The 21282-nt window shown below is 33.7% G+C and overlaps 2 protein-coding genes across 3 annotated transcripts; one reads left to right on the top strand and one right to left on the bottom strand.

Annotated features, from left to right (window-relative positions):
- The first annotated feature begins 407 nt into the window (after nt 1–407).
- On the top strand, nt 408–9773 carry LOC118264953 (protein retinal degeneration B). 2 transcript variants are annotated; one of them, XM_035577625.2, is made up of 2 exons: nt 408–467; nt 1850–9773. In XM_035577625.2, the coding sequence occupies exon 2, from the start codon at nt 1892–1894 to the stop codon at nt 5405–5407; it is 3516 nt and encodes a 1171-aa protein (XP_035433518.2). In that variant the 5' UTR covers nt 408–467; nt 1850–1891; the 3' UTR covers nt 5408–9773. The 2 variants fall into 2 exon arrangements, with proteins under 2 accessions (XP_035433518.2, XP_035433517.2); XM_035577624.2 differs by lacking the exon at nt 408–467 and adding an exon at nt 930–1337.
- A 634-nt stretch (nt 9774–10407) lies between these two features.
- LOC118264901 (integral membrane protein GPR180) lies at nt 10408–21175 on the bottom strand. The gene is made up of 8 exons (XM_050705762.1): nt 20464–21175; nt 19928–20203; nt 19415–19574; nt 17680–17817; nt 17202–17406; nt 17086–17136; nt 16239–16343; nt 10408–14093 (listed from the first exon to the last, which is right to left on the bottom strand). Exons 1-8 carry the CDS (start codon nt 20928–20930, stop codon nt 13942–13944), a joined length of 1554 nt encoding a protein of 517 aa, XP_050561719.1. The 5' UTR covers nt 20931–21175; the 3' UTR covers nt 10408–13941.
- Between the last annotated feature and the right edge of the window lie 107 nt (nt 21176–21282).

Here is a 21282-nt window from a genome sequence, read left to right as displayed (position 1 = left end):
TAGCTATTACATGCGATACGTACAGAAACGCAGGTATTTAATAATTTAGGAATTTGATCAGTTACCTACGTAATTTATAGGCATCTATCTAGAAAAACGTCGAAGAAATATTAAACGCGGTTTGTATTTTTTTAAACTGAAAACGTTAACTTGGACATTTAGGTACCTACTTGGGTAGATAACCAATGCGTGTTAAAAAGGTACCTACCGACTCCTACCAAAAACGTGCCCATAGATATTTAATTTAAATTTAATACCTGCATTAACAAACCTACTGCGTAGGTACTAATAAATGTAAATGCAGCTAGTTCAACCAGTTTAGTGGTTAAGCGAGTAGATAAATACGTATAAATACTACGACGACGCTTTAATTCTGCGACGACTGTTATCGATTTTCTCATGTCCATCTAGTAAAGAGGGTCGTATTCATAGTAGAGCTAAGTATATCTGCGCTCTCGCTTAACTTCGTAAGTACCTACCTACATTATTTATGATATTTCTTCTATTTCTCGTCTTCAGCTTCATATAAATAGGTACTTAGTGAAAATGACGTATATCGCCTTAAATATCAGAAAAAATAATCGAGTAGCAGGCTGAAAAAAGAGACTGTGAGAACACTGTATCACCATTTTGAAAGGTATGCTTGTTTGGGTTAATTTATTTTAATAATACGCTCATATTATTTTGTTTTATCATATGATCAGGTCGTTTCCGATTAAAAACAATAGCGAGTAGGTACTCAGTTCATTTTGTTTTCAATACTTTTTAGGTTAATATCATTATTCTCAACTCTCTAATAATTAAAGATCTGAATTAGTATTCAGAAAAAGCATTATCGCAATCATTAGTAAACATTGCGTTTATTTTATTTAATGTCATGAAACGGACAGGCTATGAATAAGACTTCATCGTACCTACGCAGAATCAACAGCGTTCCAATCTACGATCGCGCATATAGGAAAATAAACTTTGCTAGCTGTATACAAAGTATATTTATTTACTTTACTCATGGAACAGTGGATATGATGTCGCATTTTGTTTGTGAAATAGTCTAACATAGGTTGTGATATCGTGCAGGCGTGAAGTGTTTGCGACTGATATTTTTTTCTGTGGGCACAATCGCTTCCCTTATTTCTATTGTGAGATACTGATGGTCGTATGTACAACATGAAAAGGAATGGCACTTAGGCCATATTGACATTACGATCTCTAAAATGTCAAAGTTCATCCGTAGATCCGTGCTTGGGAGGGATGTGTTTTGTGAAAAACAGAAATTATTGAATTAAAAATTATGTGTGAAGTGTAATGTAGTGTTTCTACTATTTGGATCTGTTGAGGTAAATATCCGTGTTATTACGTTTTAGCGCTCTTGTAAGAAATCATCCCAAAATGTTTTGCACCAACAAAATAGATACACATTTTATCTGGCGCTATCTAAGTGCAATTAAACGGTGGATATAAAAGTATTAAACGCTAGAATCCCTTCCATATCGTATTTAAGTGATCTGTGAAAATGAAAGATAACGAGTGCGTGCACTGATTGATTGACTAGTTACTAATTACGTTTTGATTATCTTGTTAGATAGTGTTTAACAATAAAAACATCCGCGGTGTTCATCAGAAACATGTTAGCCCCGGACTAAGGAATTCATATTATGCGTATAAAAAAAATCAGATTGTGGTTAACTGATTAGTCATAAAAATTTGCATATTTTAGCAATGTAGATTTAATTTAACTGGAAGAATTTATTATAGATATCAAAGTAGATGAATATTTTTTATGTGCTTAGTGGCACTGTTCCAAGTATGTGTAGATATTTGTAATACAACAATTTATTCTTTGTTACAGAATATGTTTCATTATATTGGATGTTCGAAGTAGATTACAAAAATGTTGATTAAAGAGTACCGGATACCACTACCTCTCACTGTAGAGGAATACAGGATTGCACAGCTGTATATGATAGCTAAAAAGAGCAGAGAGGAAAGTTCCGGTGAGGGTAGTGGTGTGGAGATTTTAGTAAATGAACCATATGAAGATGGTCCTGGTGGAAAAGGTCAGTACACTCAGAAAATTTATCATGTTGGTAGCCATTTACCTGGCTGGTTTAAAAGTTTACTTCCAAAATCTGCCTTAACAGTTTCCGAAGAAGCTTGGAACGCCTATCCTTATACAAAAACCAGATACACATGTCCATTTGTTGAAAAATTTTCATTAGAAATAGAAACTTATTATTATTCTGATAATGGCCACCAAGAAAATGTCTTCAATCTAACTGGAAGTGATTTAAAAAGTAGAATAGTTGATGTTATTGATGTTTGTAAAGATCAGCTCTATGGTGCTGACTACATCAAAGAAGAGGATCCTAAATTATTTCACTCACAAAAATGTAATAGAGGACCCCTTACTGATAACTGGCTTGAAGAATATTGGAGTGAAGTACAAGGCAAACCTCAACCATTGCCAAATGGAAAGTCACTCATGTGCGCTTATAAGCTTTGTAAAGTTGAATTCAGATATTGGGGTATGCAAACAAAACTAGAAAAATTTATACATGATGTTGCATTACGGAAAACTATGTTAAGAGCCCATCGTCAAGCGTGGGCATGGCAAGATGAATGGTATGGCCTTACAATGGATGATATAAGAGAGATTGAGCGCCAGACACAACTGGCTTTGCAGAAGAAAATGGCTGGTGATACAAGTGATGAACAAGATCTCTCTGAAGAAAATTCCAAGTCCCTGGCAGCTACAATGAGCAGTTTGGAAAAGAATGAAGATGTTCCAACACCAATGGTCACTAAGAAAAACACTGAAAAGAGAATTCAAAAGCATCTGACACCTGAAGGAACTCCACCATCAGAACACAAATCATCTAAAACTAATCTTAGATCATCTTCATCTGGGTCTATTAAAAGTTTGCAAGCACAAGCTGCTAACTGGAGAATGGAAACTCTTGTTAGAGAATCAGAAACAGAAACCGGTTCAGAAGATGAGTTCTATGACTGTGAATCCTCATTTAATAAATGGTCTTCCATGTGTTCTCTTGATGAAGCTGACATTGACATTTCACCAACACAAGGTGATAACAGTCAAGAAGACAGTATTTTTAATCCTTCATTCTTAAAACGCGTGACCTCTGAAAGAGGCTCGCGCAGAATGCCTAACCTTCAGAGCCATCCCAGTGTTGATGGGTGCCCAGAGACTCCTGTTCATAGTTCGTGTCCTACTACCGTTTTGATACTTGTTTTTCATGCTGGAAGTGTCTTAGATGCTAATGTAGATATGACAGCCAAAAAATCTGATGTCACCACTTTTAAAGGAGCTTTCGAATCAGTCATGCGACAACATTATCCAACGCTTATTGGACACATAGCTATAAAACTGGTATCATGTCCATCTATTTGCACTGAAGCCTTGGGTGTACTGTCAACACTAAGTCCCTATAGTTTCGATTGTTCACCATCAACTATTGAATCTCCATCATTGACAAACGATCTTATACCTATTGGTGCTATACCATTAATTGCCACTACATCTCCAGACTACGCAGAGTCCGTTACAAAAACAATTAACTCTGCAAACACCACATACAGCGAATTTCTGAGATCTGATGATGGAAAAGGATTTAATGGACAAGTGTGCATTGTTGGTGACAGTATGGGTTCTGTGCTAGCGTATGATGCTCTTATTAGAACTTTACAATATCAATCTAGGCACGACAGTGAGAACAGCATATTAGATACAGAAATAACTATCCCAAATGATCCAATGGAACCGCAATACCTCAATAAGTCTCACTTACAAGCTCCGACTCCCAGGAGGCGCTCATCTTCCACGAGTGACAACCACATTAAATTTGAATTTGAAGTGAGTGACTTTTTCACTTTCGGTAGCCCCTTGTCACTAATATTAGCGTCAAGAAAAATTTCTGACGACAAATCTCGTGATATTATGAAGCCACCCGTACAACAAGTATTTAACTTGTTTCATCCGACAGATCCGGTTGCTTCAAGGCTGGAACCACTGCTTTCAGCTAGATTCACTAATTTACCACCAATAAATGTTGCTAGATATACAAAATATCCTTTAGGCAATGGCCAGCCTTACCATTTAATGGAATTGATACAAAGTCATCCTCAATTATTTGGAGATCACTTGCAAATGCCTCCAACTCCAGTTTTAAGAAGACTTTCAGAAGCATCTGTACAAAGTACTGTTAGTGGCTTGGTAGATAACATTCCATTGATTACGATGAATGCGTTGCAGCAAAAATGGTGGGGATCCAAAAGACTAGATTACGCTTTGTACTGTCCTGAAGGATTAACCAATTTTCCAACAAACGCTTTACCTCATCTATTTCATGCCAGTTATTGGGAGAGTTCTGATGTCATTGCTTTCATATTACGCCAAATTGGTCATTTTGATTTAGCTCTCTACGGACACTCAGATGATAAAGAGTGTTCTATGTTTAAACCTGGACAAGAAAGAGAAAAATGGATGAGAAAACGAACGTCAGTTAAATTGAAAAATGTTGCTGCAAACCACAGGGCCAACGACGTTATCGTAAAAGAGGGATGCCCGCAAACATTTTCTGCACGTTTTATGTACGGCCCATTAGATATGATAACGTTAACTGGCGAAAAAGTGGACATATACATGATGAAAGATCCTCCAGCAGGTGAATGGGCCATGTTGTCGACTGTAGTAACTGATAAGACTGGGAGGATAACATATACATTACCAGAAAGGCAAAGTGTGGCTTGCGGTATATATCCAGTAAGAGTGGTGGTTCGAGGTGACCACACCATGTGTAATTTTCACCTAGCCGTTGTACCTCCACAAACCGAATGCGTTGTGTTCAGTATTGATGGATCTTTCACAGCTAGTGTGTCAGTTACTGGACGAGACCCGAAAGTAAGAGCTGGTGCTGTCGATGTCGTAAGATTTTGGCAAGATCTTGGATATCTCATTTTGTATATAACCGGGAGACCTGACATGCAACAAAGAAAAGTAATATCGTGGCTGGCTGAACACAACTTCCCGCATGGTTTAGTATTTTTCTCTGACGGATTTTCAACTGATCCGTTAGGACATAAGGCAGCACATTTGAACAGCCTTATAACTGAGCACGGCGTTATTATGCACGCTGCGTACGGGTCAGGAAAAGACATTACTGTTTATCATAATTGTGGACTTTCTCCAAAGCAAATTTATGCTATTGGACGAATAAGTAAAAAGTACAGCAATATGGCAACAACTCTTAACGACGGCTATGCTTCACATTTAGCTGATCTAAAACAACCTGGAGCTTCGAGACCTGCTAGAGGAAATGCTCGTCTGCTCGTGCCCAGGCGACTGTTAGCCCCCGTAAGCGGTGGGTCCACATCACGAGTTCGTCGTTAATTTAGCGTAAATTTCTAAAATAGTATTCCTTAAAACGCTTGATCTTCCTCGAGTTAGACAGTGTTTGTGATAGGATAGTGCTTCATGTACAATCGTCGTAATATTGTCATCTTATTTTTTAGAATATTATTCTGCCCCAAATACATTGCTATTGTTTTGGCAGACTTCATCTGTATGCACATACTTTACCGATTCTGGTTTGATTATAATATTGATTCAGATTTGTATGCTGTATAAACAAGTTTTAAAATTAGATTACCGGGAATGAAGAAAACGCCCGTAAATTGTTCGTCATCATACGTGTATCTAAATGTTGAAATATTGTAACGACTGTTTTAATATTCTAACTGTAAAAACTTGTTACGTACTTCTATTAACTGATCATAATGCAAAGTAAAATAAAAGAAAATTCATATTACATATTTAAATGTTGCTAGTGTGTGACTGGAGGAGCGGAATCTCTGCACAGAATTTGTGTCATGCTGTGCTGTTTTCTAGTCTATTTGCCATTCGTAGAACTATACTTGCACTTTTATTGAAGTTGAATTAACTATTCAATAAAATTATTTAATTTTCTGGTCTTACACGAATGTTTAGACTACAATCTTGTCTAGTAATTTACGTCTCGAAAAACATGTACAGTCCAAGGTAGACTTTTAGGTGACGTTTTGTTTATGCAATTGATTACGTTTTCTATCTGAGCAGTTTATTTTTATAGTTTTATTAGTACGAAGTTTCAGAATGATTGTAACGTTACATGAGATGGATGGATATATTAATTTATTAGCAAATTTTTCCATTGTTTCTGACATTGTGGTAAAGGTACACTTAAGTAGTGTTAAGACGTTGTATATCGCGTGATATTATATCTTGTTATTTATTTATAGTTCGGAATAGTTTGGAGAATATTATATTGATATTTTATGCATTTGCGATTTACAACCCGACTACGGTGCGGAGGTGGTGTTTATTACTTGCAATGAGATGTTTACCATTCCCAATTTTCAGTATAATATCCCGGATGTTTTAATGGGATACGATGACTACTAACTATACTGGTAGTTCCATTTGTATATCATCACCTTTGTGTATAATGCCGTAGTGGGGCTGTGATCTATTTTAGAATATTGATGTTAGCTGAAGCCTGTAATATTGATCAAATTAGACTTTATTATATTTAGAAAAAGTGTGTGTCCAAAACACTTCGTATGTCGACGCCATGTCGAGTTTTTATTCATTTTGCACAGTCAACTTATAAGTCTGTGCGATTATATTAAATTCCTATTTGAAATTTCAATTGTGAAGTGTAAAATGTGTCAAGTATTTTTATCGTTGCCACTACTAGGCCGATCAATTAAATTATTGTTATAATTATTGAATATCTGAAATGAATTAAATGTCACAAAGAGTGTGTTTAAAAAATATTACTTAGTACCTATATTCTAAGGTTGAAAATTATTAAATAACTGCGTGGGCAATATCTAAATTCAATTTAAAATTTAAATTATATAATATTTATAATTATATCGTTGATATTATAAATTATAAGTACCTACCTAATCCAGATAAATTTATTTTTCTAGTTCACGATTTGAGTTCTGATGAACATACCTAAATGAATAATGAAATAATATTAATTATATTATTACGTATTATAAAGTAAATTGTATAGTCTTTATTATTGTACATTCCTATTTCAGAGATATTTCTATTGTTATATATTTTATTTATTAAATTATTATAATAATGAATATGTAACTAAACGTTTAATATATTGTCTAATGTTCTCATTAATATAGGTTTATTCGAAAGTTAACCAATATATTTTCTTAACTCTGTATGTAAAAACTTATTTCGTCGTATTGCGTTACCATTAGGTACAAATACTTTTTGTATCGGTGTATAACTATACATTGAAAAATGTTATGTACATTAGCTGCATACATAAGTACTTATTGCATTATTGGAAAAACAGAAATTGTATGTGCGCGTAACAAGAAGAAATTACGTTCCGCTTTTCATAATTCTGTATTGTATTTCATGGCTTATCGTTATAATTCGTAATTAGCTAATTGCATCTAAAAATTATGTACGCTATATTACAATAAGTATTTGAATTTGTAGGTAAGAAGTATACATTTTTCCAAAGCTACAATCAATGTTCCGCGTGCAAAGATTTATTTTTCAGTGTTAGAGTTGTACGAATCGGTTTGTAATGCTAAAGACGGTGATGGATATAAGTGCAGCCTATAGATAAGCATGTATAGCCACTTATATGGCTTCACGCGAGGTCGTCCATTCTCTACCTATCTAAAATTATCCGTTTCGTATAAACCTGAAGCCCTGGCATCAGTGTTAACGCGGGAGAATATGATCTATTTGATGTTTCTATCCGAAAGCTGTTACGTGTTGCGCAAATAGTCAGCTAACGCAAATACGCGATGTATTGCCGACACGATACAATGTGCAGACATTTCCTATCAATCTCTATAGTTTATACCTACCTAACATTAAACACACAAGATACAAACAGATAGCAGTCTATTTACCTATCACTAACACTACTTAAACTAATTAACTTAATTACTTTTAACGATCTTATTAATTAACCAACGTGGATCTCTGAAGGTCAATTATTCCATCCTAGACTCCTTAATCAGCTAGGACGGTGACTGAAAATGTACTTATAATCTTCCAAACATCCCCAAATTGGTAGTGGTCTGTGCCAAGATGAATATCCCTGCCTAATATAAACTGATTTAAATATAAACGGTTTAAGATCAAAGTGTTTAACCGTTTATTTTTATCCGTATGAGGTCAGTTCGGTGTTATATAATCTAGTATTAACCGCTGTTCTACTTTTTACGTTTCAATGGTCAACCATTTCATCCGCGATAGTCAGCTTCCTATTCTATATCGATCGGTGCCTAGCCTGTTACAATTCGTACTACATTGTGTTCATTTCGTATCTAATAGAAAACAGGTGCTTATTCTCTCAACACGGGCAATACGGGTACGATATGCTTTGTAAACATTTCTATGAATTGAAATAAGTACATGTGGAGTACTTATACAAGTTATATATTTTATCTCTTATATTGGACAATCTCATAAATTGATAAATGCCTAGATAAAATATTAACATAGCCAAAACGAAGGTCATTAACTTGGATTAAACAAAAAAAGGTGGTGTAAGCGGTTGAGTTCACTTGAAACCGGTAAATGTTAGTCAAGACGAGTTACTAAATAACGTTACGAAGCTTAGGTGTATCTGATTGTGGTGGTTAACGACTTTTTGATGACATGCCTCAGAATGTACAAGACCTACCTTCTCAGTTCATAATTATGTGGAAGATTGGTCTCGTGTCTTTCTAAAACTGAGGTCTATCACTTTATTATTACTGAGTTACAATTATTAGTCACGTGGTAATGTTCGCATTGTTTCTGAATTTGTAATATGAGGTGCTTTATTTTTTTAGTCATTTATTGACTCTACCTTTATGAAACATTTCGCTTCGCAAAAATTTCCTGTCTATAGTCTTATCCTGTCTTGTCTACCTATTCTGTTCGTTGAAATGTAAACCGGACACCACTAATTTAAAATTCTTTAAAAGTTTTTTTGAAGTATTTTTTTCGTAGTCATTCCAAATTAGTAATCTTATCTGTAATGGTTACAAAGCGAGGGGACAACACCTGATAGCATGGGCGTAACCAGTGGGATGGGGGACTCGCCCTACCCTAGAACATAATAGAAAAGACAAGCGGAACGCGTTTGTCCATTTGCGATATCATGTTATTTAAACAAACACAATACCTATATGTATTGTTACTTTGCAACGTATTGTATGGTGGATATCAGTACCTACTTAATTAATATGACAGCTTAATTACTGAACCCAATTAGTATCTAATCTACCAGTGTAATTTTTCCAAAATGCAGTGCAATTTTGCCCATGATGCAGTTGTGGCTTCCAATCACAAATATAATTTTATTCGTCTTCATTTTTCGAATTTATTTTAATCCATTTATAAGTACAAACAAAGCGATCTGAAATCTAATTATAAATAGGAAACAGGCGTTATATTTAATCAGTATTTTAATAACTAAATACCTACATAGTTTCTTCATTTGATCATTGATTTAGAATTTAATGGTATTACTTAATAAGTATTATGATAAATGACTTAATAAATTAATATGTATGTGTATGTACCTGGTTTCTAAACCTATACAGTTAGAGCTACGATTAAATGTATTTATTTGTACCTGTTATTATAATTCATTTCTTCTTCATATTATGCTAGCTTCAAGTTCTTTTATGATGTATGTACTAGTGTGTGGGAAAATAAATTATTGTTGTTGGCATTTGTTGTTTCATTTTTCAAGCTTAGTTTACCAAACAAAAAATACATATTTTTAAGTATTATCATCGATGCTATATGTGCCTATCAATTCAAGCCATTTGCCTAATGTTCGTCTCAATTAGTTGAGCACTCGACAACTGAGCATTAAATACGCATTTGTCACTAAGTGGTTGTGTACCTACATACTCGAAGTCGCAAGTATCACACGTGCGATACTTATCGACTCGCTAAAAATGATGTAATTGTCAACGCACGATGATGTTTGCTTTGTATTATTTGATGTTTCGAGTAGAATTGATGTTAGATAGAATATTCCAGTCAAACTGTCTGTCAGAAGCAATAAGACTGGTTTTAATCCAAAGGTCTGCAAGCCGGAATTACTTATCAGTTATGACGTGAAACTGAAATGTAAAATATGAATGCACCTATGTCAGTACTCATATTCATCTATGGATAAGTAGGTGCACCTCTATCAACCACTCCAGGGAATTATGACCATAGATAATTTAGCGTTGTTTTATTCAAACAATACAAAGTGCTTTGACTCGCATTCAATTTCCCCGATAATACTATAGGTATTATTTAAGTAGATAAGGGATAATTTGTTACATATACCAAACGTAATGAAACGACAATTAATGTGTACATAATAAGAAAGTTTATTTACATTCAATTTACACCTACAAAGGCTTAGAAATAACTATATAACACTACGTATAAAAGTGGATTTTACACAAAATATAAAAGGTTTAAGTTAAGATTAATTTCAAATAATGATAACAGAACAATACTTTAGGAATAGGCGTAAGTGAGAGCAGAGTATAAAAAATACTTAAACTGGATTTATATTTAAATTCAAAATGTATAGCCAAATAGTTGAGGAAAGAATTTGTTAAGTTGAATGCTTGTGACGTAGAAATGTGAGGGGAAAGAATTGTAACGTAGCGTACCTTGGCGTAGACACGGTTTTCCTTTAATGACTAGGTTTGAAGGAGTCACCAATGCCTACGACAGAAATCGGTTTCTACGTCAGCATTCGATTTTCAACTTAATTCCAAAAGACCGGGAAAAAGATTTGAAAGAAATTCAGCTTTTGCCGGCTCTGAATGTACTCTAGAACTCTAGAAAAATGATTGAAAATAAGGATTCTTTGAATACTGTGATGAAATTTGAACGCCATTATCAGATGGTTAGGTACTGAATTTAGACACATCATTGATACAACTTTGATCAAATTGAGATAATGCACAAAATAATGTGAATGTAGATTAGTTTTTGCTACAGATTTGAATTTGAATATTAATCCTGTCTTCAAATACCTATTGTGATGCTTATAATCGTACAAAATAATTTGGAGAGCATTTCATAGATATTAGACATAAGGATTCTTAGTAGCGAACTTTGTTTTTTATAAACACCACGCTACATCGTCGACAAACTCTTGCCCAATTTGTACGATTACAAACTTCAATTATTTATGAATAAACTTAAGGCAGGTTATAGTATTTATAGTAATTAAAATAAAATAAAAGCAAGAACGTCAATAGGAATCATTATGTTACATTTGTTGCATTTCTTACACCACATACAGATATCCACTTAAAAAAGTCACATTTCACACATCAGTAGAGTTTCAAAAGGACAAATACCTATTAACAAAAAGGTTCTTATATAAACAGTTTATGTGATGTTAACTTAGTCCATATATCATTTAAAATTCGTTAAAAAAATAAATAAGCTCCATTGTTGTCACACATGACTCACAGCATACTCTGGTATTAAAATGTACAAGCGGGCGCGCCCGTGTGCTGTTACGATTAATTAATAAACAACATCAAATCAAAATAATTAAACGAAAAGCTGGGTGTGATTCATCAACGTTTCAACTTTACTTAATACGTCAAGAGATTAAAAAAATAAATACTTTATATTAATTATAACCACAACGGTTATAATTAAAAATATTAAGCCAGACGGACGCGTCTTTTTCTAAATCAAAACTTTGTTCAAGTCAACGGCACTTGTTGTATTGTGAAAACAATATTGTTTTTTTACCATTTTTATTACATTTGTAATGAATTTCTAACTAATGGAATCAAAGAAATAGCAGGTTAGAAAATAAAGATTGATTCAGTACAGAAACATTAGCTGTTGATATACTAATTAACTAATGTTCCTTCCTTACAAAGCGTATGCTTTGTAACGATGGCATATCGTTTGTAACTATTGGTCATATTAGTATCTATCTTTATTTTCATGCCTGCATGTGCATACCAATTAACTGTGCAAACTGTACATATTTAAAATCCAGTTTTAGTACTTTCAAAAACTTCCATCAGATAATTTCGTTAGAACAACTCAGTATTAACTAACCGCAAACAATAACAACTTTTTACACTGGGTTTACAGTAAAGTAAAACCATAAAATGTCATACGAGCTACTTACGCGGTACGCTTCATCCCAATGTCCTATAATTTTTTAAAGAACAAAAAAATATCGATATAAATTAAATTTTGTAAATAAAATATAATTCACTAGCATTTCTAATCTTATGCTACGTTGACACGACATTATGTTTAAAACAATAATGTTAAGACATAGAGTATAAAGAGCATGCTGAACACAAATTACATCTGTGAATAAAAAAGGTATTTACTTTACCACCTCTATTACGAAAAATATGCTCGAATCTAACTATACTAGATTTTTTAAAGAGCATGCTCTCCTAGATTTTTAATTTCTAAAGATTGCTAAAAAGAATGCATCAGAAGCGATTTTACCTTGACCTAATAATTTTAATTTTGTGTTTATTTAATTTAATTGATTTGGCGATTCATTTAAATAATTTTATACATACACAATAACTAGACAGCGAACACGAAAAGCAAATAAATTTAGACATTGACAAAAATATGATTCAGCTGCCCATTCTTTATAAAAATCACAATGATAACATCAATTTGAGATCTAATTGTACTTTAACATTTCTAAAAGTCACTGTACATCACGAATCTATCTGTTATATCCAAGTATCTATTTAGTATCTTGTATACAAAATGTATCAGCAATTTTTCATAAGAATTCGATTTCACTAGCGAACATTTAACACCGACCCGCATCAACATTATTCGATCTCATTCCGAAATAATACATTAATACCAACCAAACGGTAATACAATTTTGTACGTTCTGATTTTTTAATATTTTACTAATGTCATTTTATGGCTAAAGCAAAGGCAACTCTAAAACGATGTCATAAAAACTAATATTGATTCTGTTTTGATTCTTGCGCGGTTTATATTACATTAATCAGTGCATTTGTAAGTATGTTAGTGCTACTATGCAAATATTATAATTTTACTATACTCAGGTACATCCAGAATCACCGTGCTTTTATTGTTTTAATAACAAACAATTTAAGTAAACCGTAAATAAGTACCAAGATATAGGTGAGACGAACTATCCAAAAGTGCATCAGAACAATACAAAACAATTCATACAACACGAAAATATCCATTCAACTTTAACAGCACTTTTAAACACTCATTTTCTTAAATATATTTTGGTAAATTCAGACATTTTTCACAAAGACACAATGATTACGAATACTCTTACATTTATAGGTATCTTGCAATAATTTTCTCCATATTGCAATAGTCGTTGCAATCGTTGGCACATAGAACATTTGTGATACTTCACTCTTAGTGTCATTATTACCTTGAAACAAGAAAATAAATAACCTTGTTAATTGACACGTGGACACGATCGCTTAGAGACCGGAACTATGTATTTCCCTTACATGTAACTATGTAATCTTAGTTTACTTCCATTACTTTGTGCTTTCAACGACTTTCATTAAGGAATCAATGTACTTGAATATCACACAGCAGGATACATTAATTTAAATTTTACTATCGGCCATATGTGTATACAGCCAGTATATTCGATTTTCTATCACTCCATCATAAAACTCCATTCGATTTACATTCACAGCATTAAATCGACACAATTCACAAGACATTTACCACATAAATATTGGAGACAGATTGTTATTAAATGAGACCAATATTAGTAAATAATTTCGATCGTGTAAATTCATAATTTCATTCATTCGGGGGTTGTGCCCTGAACGTTATATGACGGGATCCTCTCAAGCCTGTTGGTGTTGCTATGAGAAGGCGGTGCCGTTTTTGTGTGCTGCCCTGGTGAATATGATCTCTTCGTCGTCTGCGTTGATGCACTCGGCCGTGGTGAGCGCCACAGTGTCGCTGTGTACCACGTGCGGTGATTCGTTGAATTCATCTAGTTCTTCTATGCCCGCTGAAAACATAGAAAATTACTTTTAAATAGTTCTTCAATAAGTACATAAGTGTAGGATGGTTGGAAAACGCAAAAAAGGAAAGCACGAAGACTGCAAACGTATTATTTCTCGCCATTTATTTTCTAAACCACCGTCGTGTTCACAATCAATAGAACAAAGAGGTACGATGGATAAGATTTCATAAATTGTTTATTTCTTTACACCATTTAACTTGCATCAGTATATGAATCCACTGTTGCTAACTGGATCAATGAGGTGAACAACATAGTTTTAAAGACGTTTTGAGACCAAAAAAAAGTACTCAGCAAAATTGGTAAAGTAAATATCAACAATATAGAAATTGCTAGGCCTTAGTTGATAAGATTATTGAAAAATATCGTCGATATTAATGCACACTGCTTGTACCTAATCAGACATACCGTTGTTTCCATTACAACATGATGTTCAGAGATAGATCAAGTGTTTCGATATCTTTGTAGATAAAAATCATTTGAGTTGAGAACAAAAACTGATACTTGATAGCAATTCAAAGTATGTTGGCACTATTTAATCCAACCTACGAACATGGACGATTATATTTTATTGTGGTATGATTAGTTTTGTTTGATAAATTAAATATTTAAACTAAATTATCTTTTTGTACAAATAAAGACAGTAGATTTATATTTAAGTCCGTCTTTTGACTTTCAAATGTATCGTAGTCCCAACATCTACTGAACAGTTGAACATGTGTCTACGTCATATTAAAACGAATCTGCTAAATGAATTTGAAATTTTAGGCTTTATTTCTTAATTGGTCAGTCAAGATTAATGATAGTTTAATCTAAAGATTGGTGGAAATGTCATCTTTCACCATTTTAATAGTACATTTAGGGACAGGAATATATTATGCTAGATGTCAAATATACATAGGTATTAGGTATAATTTAATATTTATATTTCTGTTGGATGAACGCGGAAAAATATTTGTAAAATATAGTAATCCACAATATTTTTGGGATGTGGTATTTACGCCCACCATTTTACTAAGTACCAGTCTTGCAATATGGTAAATACAGATAAACTTACAACACAACAGACAATAAGAAACATTGTAATTTTTAAATATTATCAGTAGTAACAATGTCAACCGTGTAGGGCTTCATGGCTAACTAACTAAAGTTTCCTAACATCAGAAAAGGACAACATCAAATATCAAGTGTATGTCGCCTACATGAAGTAAGTAAAAGAGGAGATGGCATAATGTGATTGTGGACTGTGACAAAAAATATGGCCCTGCTCAACGATATTATAAGTAAAAAGGTGTAAATAGGTCATCAGTGCACAATTGGCAATATTTTGTAGTATGGGACTGCTACATGGAAAATAGAGAGGGGCGTGGTTTGTAACGGTCCAGGCTCTCCGTAAAGTATCGCGCATTATGTTAAAGGGAAATCCAGTTGTGTCCTATACCTACTATATGTTTTTTTATGTTAAATGGGCCGACGTTTGGCCGCTATCTCGCCTGATGGTAAGTGATGATGCGGCCTACGATGGAGCACGTCTGCCCATAAGCAACCTATTCACTCGGGCTTTGAAGACACCCAGGTTATACCCATCAGGAAACACAGACTCCGGCAAGGAGTTCCACTAGCACCTACTATATGTCCGTGCATTATTACGTTAATTTATTATAATTATGATTACATTACAACAATTCTATAGACAAACCAACGAGAAAAGATTAGACATAAGAGAAACAATGACATGCAAAAAATTATGAATGATCCGTAAATGCCATATTTTCTGAGTAAAGGTAAAAAGTAAAGTTCCGAGGATGAATTTCCTGAACATAATTATTCAATTAGTTCATTTTACAATTCTAAATCAACCTTTGGAACATGAGTTTTTGTAATTTTTGGTTTTACGTAGTAATCGTTGCCCATTTACGCCCATTCTACGTTTTACGTATGTATATTACGTTACGTTTTACGTAGAAATTGGCAACTTTTTAATTTGAAATCATGATTGTCATTTATTTTCCCATTAGGAGTAGGGATTTTATATTTATTTTGGATTTTGCCCCACAATAAGTAATTTTTCCTGTTTCTTCGGTATGTTTACGGTGCAGTTAAAATAAAGTAAATAATAATTTTAATACGTACCTGTATAATCAGAGGGCGCTAGTAATAAGTACTGTTCTGAGCGTGTCGGCCACAGCAAGTGTGCCATCACACAAAAAGCGAGACAATCCGCTGAATATGTGATCCCTGAAAAACAAACAGTAATTCCATTAAATCCAAAGTCGAAATCAAGTTGTATTAAAATTACTACTACTATATAAGTTCCGTTGACTAATTTCAACCTTATCACCTAGTTCCTAAGGTTGAAATTGAAAAGTTATCACCACAGTTGTAAAACGCGTGCGCGTCAGCTTACGTAGTACGATAATTTCCATTTAAAGTAATAAAGTGGAAATTAATTCGTTAATTACTCATATTCGGAAGTACCTACACAATTAGCAATGTTGTTTTATGAAACTATGTAATTATTTAGTCAGTTTTAACACATATTTAGTTATCTTAGTCATACAAGGATATTACGGATAATAATTGTGGATGTGTGGTCAAGCATAATTACGGTAAACCATTAAATTATAACTGGTCATAACTAAACCATTCTATAAGGACATAATATGGGTATAATTGAAAGAAGCATCTTGAATATAAGTACATTTAAATAACTGATAACTACCTATTTATACTGCAACCTACTTTCTAATAGCTAAACAATTTAAGTGAATGTATTTAGGTGATCAGGGTACTAAGTGAGAGTTTTTTTTTTACATTAAAGCGTTCGAAACGTTACCGCGTTTAGGCCTGTGATTGGTTGGTTAACGTAGAGCAATGTAGAGCCAATCAGAGGGCGGAACGTCATAAACGTAGATAATACAAGCTCGCACTAGGCACTTTGATGTAATTGTTGGTTACATAATTAGAAACTGGAACTCACCTAATAAAAACTTGAACCTCCATAGAGGACTGATCTGTAGCGCAATGAGCGCTATAGGTTACCGGAGGCCCAATCCCCCTTCCCCATTCCCGAACAACAACCCTTAAATTCCTAACTCTCAAAAAGCAAGTAAACGAACCACACGAGGCTTGAAGCTCCAAAGTGTAGTAGGAAATTAAGTTTTGGCATGTTGTGTTCGTACATCATCGTGTACCGAAGTTCTAGCACGAACCAAGTCATGATCGCTACTCGCAGAGCCAGGATCAACCAGCCAGGCCATGTCTGGTATTCATCTATTTCTTCAATAATATCCACTTCAGTCTAGAAACATAAAGAAAACAGTTTACCAAGATACTTCTGTAGTTATGTAAATTAATTCACAATAGATCTACCTACTGACATTCATTGTCCTTTACTTTAAACATTTATTTATACTAGAACAATATGCATGGAATTGTTATTCTTTTCTAAGTGTATATTATCTTATAATACCTAACACATAAACTTTTCATTTAACTAGCAATTGAGTGTGTAAAATTGTAGTATTTCCCTTTAAAATAAGTGTGTAATTGGGAGAGAATAAATAATACTTACGGTATTCCACACGTAAAGTAGAATATGTACTATTCCGTAAGCCAGCCAAACTCCGAAGACTAGAGGTTTGTATGTGAGCTCCAGCCTAGTCACTGCCCAACCTTTTGCCAACAAAAGTAGGAGCAACATGAAGAGTGTCTGAAAAAGAATAATTTATAGCACACATTATTATTCTGTTGAGTTTTATGGCAGATAACTTACAGTAGACATTTATGGTATTTCAGTTACTGATAAGATATTCATATAAATAACAATGTCACATATAGAATGCTATAGCTATATTAGAATACTGTACTAAAAAGGCAATTTGAATATTCGCGAATTCTGATAGAGGTTTAATGCCAACGTCAAATTAGGCATTATCACTACCTAGGTACAGTTAATCCATGACCTTTTGAAGCATTGATATCAGAATAAGGAAACATGTAGAATTTTCCATATTCATATGTACTCCTACACCTAATAATAAATGTAGGTACAAGACGAGGAAAATCCCGACAAAACTTACGTAAATACTTTACGTTAAATAATTTCAGTTTAATATGCATTACCCATATTAAAATGAGGTATGAATAGGTCATGTGGTGTTATTACGTCTTACATAGTGGTAGATAGCAGAAAAGGGTAAAATATTACAAAAACGTAATAGTAATGCGTCACCAACACCAATTATCCAAAATACAATACAAGTCTTGCCATGTTTAGACACCTAAAACAGGTGTAATTTCCAGGAAAAGGTTTTTATCCTTGTATATAATACACATCAGAATTCTATGACAAAAAATCTACCTGAATTGACAATTACAAAACTATACATTACTATAATATAACTTTCTCAGTTCGCTAGTAGCAAGGTCAAGAATTTTATAACAATCAGCCTACATGCAATTGATTTCTACATACCAATTTAAATGATTTCATGTTTAAACATGAGTTCATTATAAACTTATGCCTTTGTCCCATAGGCTGGGTAGGCTGAAACTAAAGAGTGCCACCTTTTTTTGAGGAGCATTATTAACAAATGCCTTCTCACGCCTTGGGTGAGGCGAGAGGGAGTGTCTGTCTCTATTGACTTAAAACCACCCTGTTCCTACTCCTGCTCTTCGAGCCGGAGCTCCGATAACCTGCTAGGTAGTTCGCAGCTCCGGGTCGGACATCAGCCCTACTGGGCCCATTGCGCTTTGGCGCATACGCGAAACGCGAAACGCTGTACGCACAGATTTGATTCTGGTCGGGCGGCGAGCTGCTCTTGCTCGCCGTCAGGGCCACTTAATCTGATTTTTTGAATAATCTAGGTTCCATATTACATTTATGCTACTTCTGTCCATCATCTGAAGAAATACTCTTCCGTTTAGAGACAGAGGTTCCACTTAAAATGTTTTACTGAATCAGAATCTAGTTCAAGTATTAACCCTATCTCAGTTAGTAAAAAGGTCAATATGGACAACCAGCTGTCGACTATTCTATGAGTCCACAGATAAGATAAAGATATAGGATGAATGAATATACAATATTGAGTGATGTGCATCAGTGTTATTTGCAATAAAATTGAAATATGGATTGACTGTTATTTTAAGTAAGTTTTATATAATAGGGAGTCTTGATCAGCAGTATAATTTGGCTATTAATGATGAGGCTTCATTTTACTAATGGCTTTTGTAAGATTAACAAAACTATTATACTATGATTGTTGTGTTAATACTGGTACACTGATAAGCAAAATATAGTAACTCACTCTGCTCATGATATCTAAGACATCTCCAGCTGCAGCCAACCCAGCGAACCCTACACCATCCACAGCAAACTTCACAGTATGCAGCACATTGAAGCACAAGGCAATGAACTCCAGAACAAGACTGAACGTAAACAACTTAGTCACAGGATGCTTTTGTGTTCTGAAATAAAATGATCCAGTTAAAACTACATTCATAACACAATTCCAAGCAATAATGCAATTTATATATACTGTAGCAATAACATGATCAATATAAATACAGATTACATGGAGATTATATTTCAATGACATATCTGAAATATATGAATAGAGGAAGCACTTATAAACATAGCTTTGGTAAACATAAAAAAAAATCACAAGAATATTCAAAATACTGCTTACTCAATCGACTTAAATTTTTTGGAGTGAAAATCGCTGAAAATGTATTAATTGTTTTGTAAATTATAGTGTGGAGACAAAACAACATACAATATACAAATATAATTAATAGGAAAATATTTATTAAGATCTTACCTGACTGCATATATCTGGACTGGTAATAGGATAATATAGCATAGCCAGAATACTAGATACAACTCTAATGTGTTCTGTCTGTCAAACGAGAACTGATACAGCAGAGTATTGTAAAATGACAAATTTGGACTTCCATTGACCAGCCAGAAATCATAGTTTATAATCTGCGGTATGTTAGTTAGGGTTTTGTTGTCCGATGAGGGTGCTCCAGTGTAGTGATGCCACGTACAGGTAACTTCATCAAGGTAACATGATACCATTGATACATACCAGAACCTATAAGAAAATTAAACAGTTAACTTCACTTATCATATTTTATCAATTCGCAAAGCAGTAAAGACTAAAACTAAATAAATACAAATGACAAAAAATCTTCTTAGTAAACACAAACAGACAGTATACCTTACAATTTTAAAAATGAATGTAAAACTGATATTTTATACTAAAATTTCAAAGAAAATATTGGAACCAAGTATCTTAATAGAATATTACAGGAAAATCATGTAGAAATAACTGGTCAGTAAGTACTAAAATACCTTGGTTGTCCTGAGTTTTGTATAACATATGTAAACTGGTTCTTCTTTATCACATTCCAAGGTGTGTCTTCATCAACACATAATTCTCCTTTGGGACACGGAATTCTTCTAAATAGATCTTGACCGTAGGCGTTACATTTCGGGTGGTAAGCAGTTCCATTCAGGTTTTGAAACATAACCTGACATGCTAACTCCTTATCAACAATATCTCGGCTTTTATAATAGTGTAAAAAGTGGCCTCTGTCTAAAACAGCAAATGTTATGGGATACTTGAACGGAACATTTGCGGTAATGTTCCCGAAAATATATCCATATGTTTCCTTTTGATAATGAATATCTGTCTTCTGGAATCCAAATTTCACTAGGAACTTGAAAAAATCATTTGTCGAAAACTCTCCCTTTATGTGCGTAGACGACACAAATATGAAAAATGTGCAAAATATTATTGTGCCAATTTTGAAACACATTTTGAGGATCGGTGATTTTGTCCACAGAAAAATAACATTTCTGTAAAACACCGCTTTCTTGAGCCTACTTCCTTATTAGTAATTTCATTAGTCCGACGTTTTAATACAATAATACATAATTTGATTTAACTTCAATTTCAAAATGCACAAGCTAATGAAAATAAAATAACATTTTTGATTAGACAAATGCACGTAATTTACAAAGACACTTCGCATGCCAGTTGCCACCCGTCTACAGAAATGTGTGTTGCCATAATATTTTTATATCTTGTTTCTTTATTTTAGTTTAATTTTAAGATAAAAAGTCAAATAAACTTATAGTTCTTGCGAAAAACGACTAAGGTTATTTAGG

The sequence above is a fragment of the Spodoptera frugiperda genome, chromosome 28 (assembly GCF_023101765.2).
Source record: "Spodoptera frugiperda isolate SF20-4 chromosome 28, AGI-APGP_CSIRO_Sfru_2.0, whole genome shotgun sequence".
NCBI lineage: Eukaryota > Metazoa > Arthropoda > Insecta > Lepidoptera > Noctuidae > Spodoptera > Spodoptera frugiperda.
The sequence above is the reverse complement of the archived record's forward strand: the minus strand, read 5'-3'. Positions and strand labels throughout refer to the sequence as shown.

What these genes read in the sequence shown, in the direction of transcription:
- LOC118264953 (XM_035577625.2), top strand. Translation starts at nt 1,892, where the DNA reads ATGTTGATTAAAGAGTACCGGATACCACTACCTCTCACTGTAGAGGAA.
- LOC118264901 (XM_050705762.1), bottom strand. Translation starts at nt 20,930, where the DNA reads ATGTGTTTCAAAATTGGCACAATAATATTTTGCACATTTTTCATATTT. An exon ending in CAAAACTCAGGACAACCAAG is followed by an intron (nt 20,204 to 20,463) that starts GTATTTTAGTAC and finishes ATTTTCTTATAG; the next exon opens with GTTCTGGTATGTATCAATGG. An exon ending in TCTTAGATATCATGAGCAGA is followed by an intron (nt 17,818 to 19,414) that starts GTGAGTTACTAT and finishes ATTCTTTTTCAG; the next exon opens with ACACTCTTCATGTTGCTCCT.